Source organism: Hemitrygon akajei, chromosome 23 (genome assembly GCF_048418815.1).
Source record: "Hemitrygon akajei chromosome 23, sHemAka1.3, whole genome shotgun sequence".
NCBI lineage: Eukaryota > Metazoa > Chordata > Chondrichthyes > Myliobatiformes > Dasyatidae > Hemitrygon > Hemitrygon akajei.
Window position 1 is genome coordinate 27,555,809 of NC_133146.1, and position 13,301 is coordinate 27,569,109.

General features: G+C 39.5%; 1 protein-coding gene across 29 annotated transcripts in view; it reads left to right on the forward strand.

Annotated features, from left to right (window-relative positions):
* ank3b (ankyrin 3b) overlaps window positions 1-13,301 on the forward strand; it is a 634,594-nt gene that overhangs the window by 228,093 nt on the left and 393,200 nt on the right. For 10 of the 29 annotated variants that reach the window (XM_073027278.1, XM_073027299.1, XM_073027282.1 and 7 more), the window contains exon 1: window positions 110-537. The exons of 2 other annotated variants lie outside the window; for them this stretch is intronic. In XM_073027278.1, the coding sequence (XP_072883379.1) occupies window positions 427-537 (111 nt within the window). In that variant the 5' untranslated portion in view covers window positions 110-426. Of the gene's footprint in view, window positions 1-96; window positions 538-13,301 lie in introns of those variants that run through there. 17 more of the 29 variants (XM_073027293.1, XM_073027295.1, XM_073027297.1 and 14 more) reach the window with 8 other exon arrangements.

A 13,301-nucleotide genomic window follows, 5' to 3' on the forward strand; every position in this document is an offset into this window, starting at 1 on the left:
AATAATAGACATCCATTTATACAGCTCTTGGTATCTGACCATTACTCTTGCCAGGATTTCCCTTCTAGCCTCCCCCCCTATATTGAAATCATTTAGGCACTTCCAGTTGGTGGCAGGCGATATATCCATAATACTGCCTTCACTATCCCAGCTAGCTTCTTCACTATATTCATGCATCAGAGAGGCTGCACTCTGTGAAGATTTTCTCCTTCTGGAGATGCAGATATTGATGAGGGAAATGAGTGTACAATATTTCACGATCGACTGCCCTTTTCCAGTAATGATAACCTCCCACAACTTTAATTCTTCGGCAGTGATTTAAAACAGTGAGAGGAACAATTGCTCAGAACAGTGGTTGTATCAGGTTGCCAAGGATCATACCTTTCCTAAGCCGTCACATTTGGTCAGATATCATACACATTCAGGATGGCTCACGCTGCTTCCCATATCAAGAAAAACCGGGAAATGGAAGTTGTGACCGAGGATGAGAAAGTCGTCAAAAAGCACAGAAAACGTTCTCGGGATCGAAGGAAAAAGGTACCTTGGCAGATTTACCCATTGGCACGTTCCATTGTTCTAATTCCAATACATGGAGCACTGTAAATTAAAGATTAATTGTTAAGTCTGCATGATGGAGCCTTCTGTAACTCAAGACACTGCTTGGTAAATTTTTGTTGGTGGATCACTTCCATTTGCTGGGGTTTCAAATGTTGTGCTTGCAGGGTATTTGCCTCTGTTAAATTCCTCATTGTGGACTGCAGTGTTAGTGTGGGATGTGCTTCAGGAAGAAGGGTGCCGACGTCAGGGTGGGTTTTAATTTCACTGAAAGGGGAGCCATTTGGCGCTGCAAATATTACCTTTTTTTTTATCCATTCTGTATTTTTGAAGCTAGTTTTAATTGATGCCCTGGGATTACCAGAAATTTCAGATGTCTTGGAGTAAAATGGATATGCCATTGTCAATTAAATTATATCTGTCACACACACAAGGAGTAGTATTTCCTAAGCATGTGTAAATGAAAAACAAGAAGAACAATGAATACTGAGTTAGAGATGTAACCATTTAGTTTGCTGCCCTCATTTTGAGCAGGGTTCTTCTATTTTTAGGAGATAATTAGCTGTAGACACATCGTGTTCTGTGTGACCTTAACCCATCCACTCCCAGAATGATTATCTTGCTGTGGAGTGGATTTTTCAGTTTTGTGATTTGACATTTTTTTTAAATTGTCGGAATGATAGAATTGACATGGCTTTCTATATCATAATTCTCAGCATCAGCAGATTCGTAGCAGCTTCCATTGTTTAGCGTAAGGCTGATTCTAAAAGTAAATTCTAATCCGGCTTTGAACATTGGATATCCTTTCACTAGATTGTATTGACTGACTTAGATGTATTATTATGTCCAGTGTCTTATGTCCGCTGTGTAGGAGCTTGGGATGTACCTCTCTGCATTGCTCTGTTGTAACTTTTCTTGGGGACAGGTAGTTAGGGGTTTCATCTTCACAGTGATGCTGCTAGTACTGAACAGCTTGCAGTTACCATAAATAATGCCAGCAAAGTCTGCAGAACATACCTTTGCCTCATTCACTCTTCTGTCCTCTCAACTTATTGCTAAGTCACAGTGACCCAACCTGACAGCATGAGAGAGTAACACCTCATATTCCTTCTGGGTATCCTCCAACTTGATAGCATGAGCATTGATTTCTCTAACTTCTGGTCATTTCTACCCCCTCCCCCCACCCTCTTCTCTCTTTTTCCATTCCCCATTCTGGCTCCCCTCTTACCCCTTCTCACCTGCCCCTCACCTCCATCTGGTTCCCCCCCTCCTTCCCTCTCTCCCACGGTCCACTTTCCTATCAGGTTCCTTCTTCTTCAGTCCTTTATCTTTTCCACCTATCACCTCTCAGCTTCTCAATTCAGTCACACTCCTCCCCCCCCCCCCCCCCACCCACCTACATTCCCCTTTGCCTGTCACCTACCACTCCCTCCTCCCTCCATCTTCTTATTCTGGCTTCTTCCCCTTTCCTTTCCAGTCCTGATGAAGGGTCTCAGCCCAAAATATCGACTGCTTATTCCCCTTCATAGATGCTGCCTGACCTGCTGAAGTTCCTCCAGCATTTTGTCTGTGTTACATCAGATGTAACAGATGCTCTTTTTTGTGTTTGGAATGTATTAAGATGTAACCCCAGCACTAGTCATTTCGAATGTGTTCCTAAATTACTGAAGCATCTTAGATTTGAGAGTGTGTGCATGTTTTGTTTCTAAAATTAAATGCTGTATAACCATGGCTTGCAGATGGGCTACAGGCCTCTGCTCTATTTAAATGCGAAAATGGTGAGCAGAGTAAAGGATTCTGTGTAGGTTCTTGGGTCCTGTTGTTAGAGGTCATGGCTGAATCCAAAACATTCCCCTGTGAACTTGTGTGTTTTGTAACGCTGTTGCTGTACATGGATGTGAGCTGATTCATGGGATTTGTCTCTTCTTTGTATTGTCATGTGTTTTTGGACTGCTAGAACAAATCCAGTCTTATTTTTAGCCTTAAGGGTGTGAGATGCGTGGACTTGGCTGCGTTTTGAGTTGAAAGTATTTTGGTATGTATTTTGTCTTTACTCATGACAGACTGCTGTGTGTTCTGTATGGGCCACAACACAATGGAGGAAGTTAGCTTTAATGAAAACAAACAGTTATTAATGGGCACTTATTTGAAGGGGACATGAGAATAAGAGTGTTACTTATTTTGTGTAATGAGATTTGTTTAGAGAACTTGTAACAGTAGCCACAGGCACTAATCTTGAAACTTTTAAATTCAGAATCAGGTTGATTATCACTGACATGTGTTGCGAAATTTATTCTTTTATGGCAGCAGTACAATGTAATACATAAAATATACTATAAATTGCAATATTAATAGCTGAAATTAAATAGTTAAAAAGGTATAAAAAATTTAAACTACCTTTTAACTGAGTAACAAATTATGTATTTAAATACAATCCAGAACAAATTAGAATCCTACCAATGCCACTACAGTGCTATAAAACTGTGTATTAGATCCTAATAGTTAACAAGAAAGGAATTCAGGTGTACGCTGCTGTGTATAGAGTGTCTAGGAGGGGTGGCACCTCTGGTGAAGGGCTTGTCATATCCATTCTGGGGCAGCTCACTCACCTTTGGTCCCCACCGGACACTCAGCTCTCACCTGCGGGTCCAGGTAGGTATTTGCATGCAACAGTGGCCACATTGCTTCAACTGGTGGACTAAACCAGATGGGGGTAGCCAGTAGGCCTCATACCCCAGTGAACTAAGTGAAGTCAGCTCCAGCAGACTGTACGGATGAGATTAACGGTGAGAGCCATCGGCCAGGAAGGCAATTCTACAGAGCTTTCTGAAGACTGAATTGCATGATAAGACACAGAAGTCGTGATTGTCTACTGTAACCAAAGAAGACCCCGGTTTGTTACAAGTACGTGTACCACTAGACCCAGACTTCTGAGGGCCAGAGAGCGGAACTATCCCAGTGCAATGGCTTTTCCACTTTAAAAAGTTTCACTGTCATCTTCGGATACAATGGACAACCAAAATGCTGCTGTGTTCTTTTGATTCTCTGTAAATGATCAAAATTAGCACAGACATCTAGTGAGGATAATGGATTATTTTTATACAATGCCTCTGATGATTTGTGTCCATCAAATCTTCATTTCCATTGTAACATTCAAGATGATTGTCAATACCTTCAAATTCTTTGTAGTTTCTAACTTGGTGAAGTAGTGAAATCATTTCATTTGAACTCCCAACCGTTTCTGGCATCTCCAAGCGTGAATGCTTGAAACCGCAGTGAGGAAAACAATTCTAAATTGTCTTACTGCTTATTTCTCGCCAACTATCAGTGACAAAAATCACTGCTTTTTTGAACATAAATACATGTATATGACACTATTTAAAAAGTGTTTGCCTGAAGGATGGGTGGTAGCTACCTGCCTCATAAGTTCACATGACTGATGCTTATTAGAAACTGTTTGGCAACAGTCCACTGCCCCAGTTAAGTGGCATAGTGTCCCGAATAAATGAAGGGAATCTTTGTTTATTATCTCAATTAATTTTTGTTCTTCAAGTGTTGTCGCAAATAAGTGGCAGCTCCGATTAACCAATGAACCAATTAACCGGAACCCATTGTATATATTTTAAAAATTAAATAAATGGGGTAAAATGACAGCAAAATTAGAGAGGCAGTGTTCATATGTTCATTGTCTATTCAGAAACCTGATAGCAGAGAGGAAGGAGCAGTTTCTAAAATACTGAGTGTGTGTTTTCAGGCTCCTGTACCTCCTCTCTGATGGTAGTAATGAGAAGAGGGCATGTTCTTGGTGTTGGGGGTCCTTAATGATGGAAGCCGCCCTTTTTCTGCCAGCTCTCTTTGAAGATGTCTTCGATGATGGGGAGATTCATGCCATGATGGGGCTGGCTAAACTTACAAGCCTCTGCAGCTTTCTCCAATCACGTGTTGCTGTCCCTCTATGCTGGATGGTGATGCAACCAATGAGAATGCTCTCCACATTACATCTGCAGAAATTTGCTAGACTTCAGTGACATACCAAGACTCCTCAAATCTTCTTTGTTGCATTTTCATTATTTGTGCAGTGCAAAGCACCCTACACTTATTCTTAACATGAGAAAGGTATAGCCTTTCTGAGTCCGACACAGTGCATTTTGTTGCCGTTGTACAGAAAGGCATTTGCTTACCTGCCACATAGACTCATCTGTACTACTTTATTTTTTGTACCTCCCATACAATGCCATCTATTCTTTGTACACAAGTAGAGTTTTGGTGAGGGTTTTTCCCTGCCCGAGAGCTGATTTGAAAGCTGTGATACAATAAAGTTTTCACTCTGCTTGACTGCTCCCATTGTTATATATTGGGATTTCTGTAAAGTGATCAAATTTGCAGAACAAAAATGAGAGGTAGTGTTTATTAGGCTGTGATGAGAACTTGGTCACCAAAGCCAGAACCTAATGGGTAAATGCAAACTTGAGGAAATCTGTAGATGCTGGAAATTCAAGCAACACACACATAAAATGCTGGTGGAACGCAGCAAGCCAGGCAACATCTATAGGAAGAAGTACAGTCGACGTTTCGGGCCGAGACCCTTCGTTAGGACTAACGGAAAAAAGAGATAGTAAGAGATCTGGGAGGGGGAGACCCGAAATGATAGGTGAAGACAGGAGGGGGAGGGATGAAGCTAAGAGCTGGGAAGTTGATTGGCAAAAGGGATACAAGGCTGGGAAGGGGGAGTATCATAGGATGGAAGGCCTTGGAAGAAGAAAAGGGGGGGGGAGCAGCAGAAGAAGATGAAGAACAGGCAAGGTTTCTCTAACTTCTGTTAATGCCCCTCCTCCCCTTCTTACCCCACCCCTATTTATTTGTTTGTTTATTTATTTTTATTATATATATTTTTTCTTTTATTCTCTCTCTTTCCCTCTCACAATAACTCCTTGCCTGTTCTCCATCTTCCTCTGGTGCTCCCGTCCCCCTTTCTTTCTTCCAAGGCCTTCCGTCCTATGATACTCCCCCTTCCCAGCCTTGTATCCCTTTTGCCAATCAACTTTCCAGCTCTTAGCTTTATCCCTCCCCCTCCTCTCTTCTCCTATCATTTCGGGTCTCCCCCTCCCCCTCCCAATTTCAAATCTCTTCCTATCTCTGTTTTCCGTTAGTCCTGACGAAGGGTCTCAGCCCGAAACGTCGACTGTACTTCTTCCTATAGATGCTGCCTGACCTGCTGCGTTCCACCACCATTTTGTGTGTGTTACCTAATGGGTAAAGCCCAACCTGGTGCGGATTGCCCTGTTGAGAATATAATGTGACAGTGAAGCCAACCTTATGGGTTTTTTGAAATAGCTTTAAGTATTTCCTTACTTTTTAAGCAATTTAATTGTTTCGACTGATTTTAAATTTTCAAATATTTACTTTTAGTTTTGATAGGTATTGCATGTATGATTAACAATTGTTAAAATGGTTAGTATTGATAAACCTGAGCTATCATTAGGTTAAAGTATTTCCAGCATTTCTGATAGTGTTTTGGTCTGAAACATGAACTGTTTCTTTCATTCCAGGTGCTGTGAAACCTAACCTGACTATTTCCAGCATTTTATTTTTTGTTTACGTGAGTGTTCTCTGTTCATAACATGCTAATAGGAACAGTTTATTAACTTATAATTTTGCAAATTCTATCAATCTCTCTATGCATTTCTCTTCTCTGAAGATAAGGCATAAAATGATGAGAGGCATTGAGCATGTGGATAGCCAGAGGCTTTTTCCCAAGGCTGAAATGGCTAATGTGAAGGTCCTTGGATGGGGTAGGTACAAGAGGGATGTCAGAGGTAAATGTTTGCACACAGAGAGTGGTGGGTGCATGGAATGCACTGCCAGTGATGGTGGCAGAGGCAGATACAATAGGGTCTTTTAACAGGCTCTTAGATAGGTACGTGGAGCTTAGAAAAATAGAGGGCTATGTGGTAGGGAAATCCTGGGCAATTTCTAGAGTAGGCTATATGATCAGTACAACATTGTGGGCCTTAGGGCCTGTAATGTGCTGTAGATTTCTATGTTTCTATAAGTTTAATTTCTCCCATTGTCCCATGAAACTGAAGCTTCTCATCCCTGGGCCAATTTGAGTCACTTTTTACAGCATGTCCTCCAAGACTTTCAAATGATTTCTGAAAGACATTACTTCAGTAAAGCCGAACCATAGTTTTGTGAGCATTCCACAAAGCTTCCTTGTTTTTGTACATCATATCTCTATTTACAAAGCTGAAGGTCCTAAATGCATCTTTTAATCCACCTTACTTTCCTGTCACCATCAAAGATCTGTAGCAAGGATTCTTAATTCATTAAGGTTCTGCACCTGCTTTAGATTATATCCAGGCACTGCTTGTCTGGAAATGTTGACTTCTCAGGGGATTGTCAACATTGCTCCATTTAAGTGCTGTGATATTTGGATGTCCACATGTTTGCAACTTTGTGGCCAGGATTCATAGTCAATTTCCTGACTATGATCATGGTTGGACTCGTGGTTCCCAGCAGAACAGTAAAATAACATAGATGTTCCCCAGCAGTGGCCCAGGTCAGACCTGGACTCGGAACAAGAAATCCATGATTTTTTAATGGAGAGGAATGGCTACAAAACACTTGTAGTTTTTGAAATAATTATTCAGTTTACTAAAATATTTTCATTGTATTTGTGTTTTACAATGTATTTAATCTTTATTTTTAATCATTTTTTCCAGTTAGTTGTTTTTAACAGTTTTTCATTACTTCTGAATATAATCCTTGAATGTCAGGGCCTCCCACATGAAGACAAACATTTTGCAATACTCACGCAGAATTTCACCTTTCAAGGTTAGGCTACTACCTAGTAATAAGCTAACAAATGTAGATTCACAGGTAACAGATAAATAGTATATAACCATGGTGAGTATTGGGCACTCAATGCCACCAATGTCCATCCTTGCCACTCCTATTCCTATCAAAATGTATTAATTTTCACATCTATGTTAAATTTCATCTGCTGCACACTGACCCAATTCAAAGTTCAAAAAGTTCAAAGTAAATTTATTATCAATGTAGTATATACCACCATATACAACATTGACATCCATTTTCTTGTAGACATATACAGAAAAATAAAGAAATACAATAGAATTTATGAAAAACTATACATAAATGAAGACTGACAAGCAACTAATGTTCAAATGAAGACCAATCATACAAATAAAAAGAGAAAAGTAAATTTTTAAAAATAGTAATTTCATTGGCTTGTCTATGTTCACTTGAAGTCTATCACCTTCCTTTTCACAGTTTGTGGTCCCAAATTGAGTATAATTAGCAGATTTTTGAAGGGCGCTTTTACACCCGAGTGGAGCAATATTCTCAGTTCTGATGCTTTGGAACACCGACTCCTCAAGTCTAGAACAACTGTTCACTCCTTTTCCTGTTCATAAGCGCTTCTCTCCATGATGACCCTCTTTCATAACTGGCTTCAGCTTTCTACATATGCTCGTTCTGTGACGTTTGCTCAATTGCCTTTCCAAAATCCCAAGTAAATTACACCAATTGCCTTGCACAAATCAAAAACTGCAGGTGTTGAAAATCTGAACGACACAGAAAATGCTGGTAATTGGAATCAGATTTATTATCACTGACTTGTGTCGTGAAGTTTGTTTTGCGGCAGCAATACAGTGCAATACATATAGTATACTATAAATTATATTAAGAAATAAAGTACCTTTGTGTATATATATATGTATATATGTGTGTGGAAAAGGAGCAAAAATAGTGAGATGGTGTTCATGGGTTTATTGTTCAGGAACTTGATGTAATGCAGAGGGGAAGTAGCTGTTACTAAAACCCTGGAAATACACAGCAAGCTGAAAGCATCTATGGCCAGAGAGAAGGAGTTATCATTTCAAGATAAAATTTAACACAAAGACAGAAAAATCCAATATATTTTGATAGAAATACTGAGGACAAGCATTGGGTCAGAACGTTCTTCTTGCAATGAGCTGTTGAACTTCACCATTGATAAATATTTGTAATTTTTATATTCACTGTTGTTGCCTTTCATCAGATGGGAGTATTTTCAGCATTTTCTATTATTATTTTAGATTCCAGCCTCACTCCGGAATGTAATATTTTCTTTTCTCCAGTCTATTTCTTATTCCATCTCTCCTTGTCTTTGCTGGAAAGTTAATGCTAAGGAATATTTATTCCTGGAACAGCAGTATCTACACCATCCCTCTTTTTGAACCTGTTTACCATTGTCTGAGAGATTTAGATTTATTTACCACATGTACATCGAAACATACAGTGAAATGTGTTGTTTGCATTTACAACCAACACCAACCTAGGGACGTGTTGGGGGCAGCCCACAAGCGTCGCCACATATTTAAGTGCCAACATAGCATGGCCACCGTGCTCAGCAGAACAACATAGACACAGCAATACAGAACACAACAACCGACAGAACAACAACAACAAAATAAGCCCCTTTTATCCCTCCCACCCTCCCACACACACGGATGGTCCTCCAACTCCAAGCCTACAGTCTCCAGTCCTAACTCCCCTCTCTGTTGCCAAAACCATGCCTGTATACCGAAAATAACAATTAAGACTGAGCCATGATCTTGATGAAGACTGCAGCTCGGCACCATCTTCAGGATTCAAGATTGATTAATGTCATTTCCCGTACACAACTGTAACGAGAATGAAATAATTGTACTCCAGATCATTGCAGCATAAAAACAAAACACTGAAGATAAAAAACACAACAATAATAATAATAAGACACACAATAAATATAAATACAGGCAGTCCTAGGGTTACGAATGAGTTCCATTCCTGAGTCTATCTTTAAGTCGGATTTGTACATTAAGTCGGAACAGATACATCTGGTATAATTTAGTGTCAGTCAAATGTTTGTCTTAGTATATAGTATACATTTTACCTTTCTATGCATATAAAACACTTAAGAAATGTATGTATTTCAATAATTAAACCACTGCATTGCTTAGTAATAATTGTAGCTTTCATCGGGGCAGGGCCTTTCACATGCTCCATTAAAATTGTTTCAATCGGTGACCGACTGTAGCCTAACGCTTTTCCAATGATCGGTGTCATTTCACCTCTTTCCAATCACTTTATTATTTCCACTTTATTTTCAATTGTGATTGTTTTCTGTCAACGGTACAGAAACAGTGCGGATTCAGCAGCAGCCGCGGGCGGCGGGTCCTGAGTTCCCCTGGGTCCTAAAGTCCACCCGCACTGAGACAGGTTAAGTGGGACAAGTGGGGGCGGTGCTGACTGGAAAAGGGGGGCCAGGGTGAATCTTGCTAAGAAAAATTTAAGCCAAATACAAAGTTACACACTCAACACAGTGTTAATGGCAATGTGATCCGACTTTAAATGGCGGACACTGACGAATTTATAATATAATAGGCTTTATGGCAGGCCATTCGTAAGTACAAGTTATTCGTAAGTCGGACGTTCGTAACTCAGGGACTGCCTGTACACAAGATAGCTCATGTATATAGATTGTTTATATGCACATAAAGTGATGCTAAGCTGTTCATAAGGTGACTGATGGGATATATTAAAGTGATGGTAGAGTTAGTGGATGGAGGTGTTGATCAATCTTACTGCTTGCAGAAAGTAACTGTTTTTGATTCTGCTGGTCCCGGCTATGTATTCTCCTCCCTGAAGGGAGTGGGACAAACAGTCCATGAGCAAGGTTTGTGGGATCCATCATGATGTAACTGGCCCTTTTCCAGCACCTTTCTGTAGGCTGATGCCAGTGGTATGTTGGGAATTTTCTCTACCCGTTGTAGAGCCTTCCTGTCAGCCACAGTGGAATTTACATACCACGCAGTGATGCAACTTGTTATCATGCTCTCTACTGTACGTCTGGAGAATGATGTGAGTATGGATGTGCAAAGCTTGACCTGAAGAATACCTAATAATCCTCACGTGGCTATTTGTACTTGGGAAAATACTTGCGTTAATTATTACACTGTGAATTTACACAAAGCAAAGCTCTGCCCTTTGATCTTGTACAATACTGTACAATTTCTCACTCTATTGTTATCTTTTGGTTCCCACCCTCCCATTCTATTAGAACTTATGAAGAAAGATAAACAAAGGCAGTGGCACGATTGCTTTTAAGGCACTGCAAAGGGTGACCAAAAATGTATTATGACCAAAACGAGAAAAAGATGCAGCCTCTTTCTCCATCACCTGCCAGCTTTTACTCCTCCCCCACCTCCCACCTTCTTCCCCTTCCCTTTCCAGTCCTGATGAAGGGCCTGGGCCCAAAGCATCATCAGTTCATTCCCCTGCGTAGATGCTGTCGAACCTGCTGAGTTCCTCCAGCATTTTGTGTGTGCCATTCTGGATTTCCAGCATCTGCAGAATCTCTTGTGTTTCTGAAAAAAGATGAGCTCGATAGGCTCTGAAAATCAGAGTACATAATTTTAATTGTATATTTTTTCTATCAGGAGAGACTGAGGTCAGATATGTGGGTTTGTTACTTGAAACAGATCAGTTGCTAAGACTGTAAGGCTTTTAACAATTGGTAAATCTCAGTCCCTAATCTTAGAAATGTCTTGTGTAACACTGATGGCCAATAATGTATTGTTTTAGATTAGTGAACAAATGCAGTTCCCAAATCAATCATTTTAAAATAGAGCAATTTTACACTAATGTGTTAAGCATTCATCACAGTTGTGTTGTTTCTAGGTGCTGAGGTGCTAAATCCCACACTAAATATTTACTACTAAACAATTATTAAAATAATCTCTTCAGGCTCCTTGATTTCCTTTTCCAATCTGATCCTCTCACTTTGCAATGGCAGCAATGAGGTATGACAGAAACAACAAAAATATCATTCGGTTGTAAACGTGCCACCCCAAGTATTTCATCAATTCTGAGAGGAGCCAAACATCATTAATGCTTAGGAAAAATGTGTTGTATTAAACTCTACCTATAACTTAAAAATCTTACACTACCATTCAGTGAGACTAGAACTAAGGTCATAGGTTAAGGGTGAAAGGTGAAATCCTTAAGGAGAACCTAGTGGGAGGTTCTTCGTCAGAGTGTGGAATGAGCTGCCCGCTGAAGTGATGGATGCAAATTTGATTTCAACATTTAAGAGAGATTTGAATAAATGTATGAATGGGAAGGGTGTGGAGGACTATGGTCCAGGTGAAGGTTGATGGGACGAGTCAGAATAATAAGTTGGCACAGACTAGATGGGCTGAAGGGTCTATTTCTGTGCATTAGAGTTCTATGATTCTATGACTTCCAGCTCATATTAATGTACTATACCATAACTCAAACATTGTCTCTTCAGATGCCTTGAACATTACTACTTATCCATAAGGAAAAAGACAATCATGACTCTTTCAAATAACTTGTTTATTAAGAACACAATACTGACCACTTTTAGTTTAGTTGGTGAAACACTGTAGCCAATTAAAGATATTTCTGGTCACTAGCCAGGTGGGAAATTATCCAATTATCAGCAAATAGGGAAGGAAAAAGCTGCTGTTCAAAATATTCAGATTTTCTTGAAATTAAGGATTCTACAACTGCGAGCTAATATAAGGTTAACCAATGCCCAAATGCCCTTTGGGATGTTTTACTGTAAAGGCTGAAGCTAAATAAATGGAATCTAATTTAAAGGCAGTGATTAGAAATATTTTAGTTTTACTCAGTTATTGGGACATTAATGGAAAAGTTGAAAGCATTGATGCCTTCTTGGGAGAATTTGTAATCTATTTAAAATATGAGTGCATTTGTAATAGATGGATAATTACAGGTTAATGTCAGAGCACTAATGTGTGTATCCTACATTGGGAGAAAAGCGCATTTCCATGCAGTGGGATATATCTTTGAAAATACCAATAAACATTTACATAAATAAAATAAGACACAAGAAGTATCCTGGTATCCAGAATATTTTAACTTGTCATCCAGGCCTAATTTTAAATCTCAAATATTAAAGTTCGAATACTTGGTCATTGTCATATTAGCTGTTAGCACCTTATTGTGTATAAAATTTGGTGCCATGTTTCCTCATTACAACTGTGAGGGCACTGCATAAATTCTTACCTTTCTGTAATGCAGTTTGGGGCATTCTGAAGTTATGAAAAGTATTAAATGCACTCAAGTTCTTTTCAATGTTCCCTTCTCTTTTCTGTTATGAGAAAAGTAATCTATTTTTCTGGCCCTCCAAAATGGTTACTTGCATCAAAGCAAGATCATCAAAAAGTTAACTTCAAATTAATTTGTTTTGAAAAGAGCAAACTTTACGTCTAAATCTCGTTGAGATATTTTGATGAGTGTAGATAGGGACGTAAGGCTGATCTGAGACAATGAGGTTCAGGGAAGGAAGCAGGAATGGACAAAAGTCCTAGTGAGCAGGAAGATCTGCTCTGTTTGGGCTGATAGAACATAGGATAGCACAGTACAGACTCTTTGACCCAAAATGTTATGCCAAACTTATAATATACTTCAAATCAATCTGACTTTCCTTTCCCACATGGTTCTCCATTTTTCTATCATCTATATGCCCATCTACACTTTTGGGATAGGGATTAGCCAATTACTCAATCAGCACCCCCTCCCTTTTACCCCAAGTAAAAAGCATCTTAAACCTTTTTATCCTTTATTTTCAAAGGGATGGCAAACGGTGTACAGAATGTTTGTAAAAAGTCAAATGGAAATAACATTTTTAAATAAGAGCATGACAAGTTAAC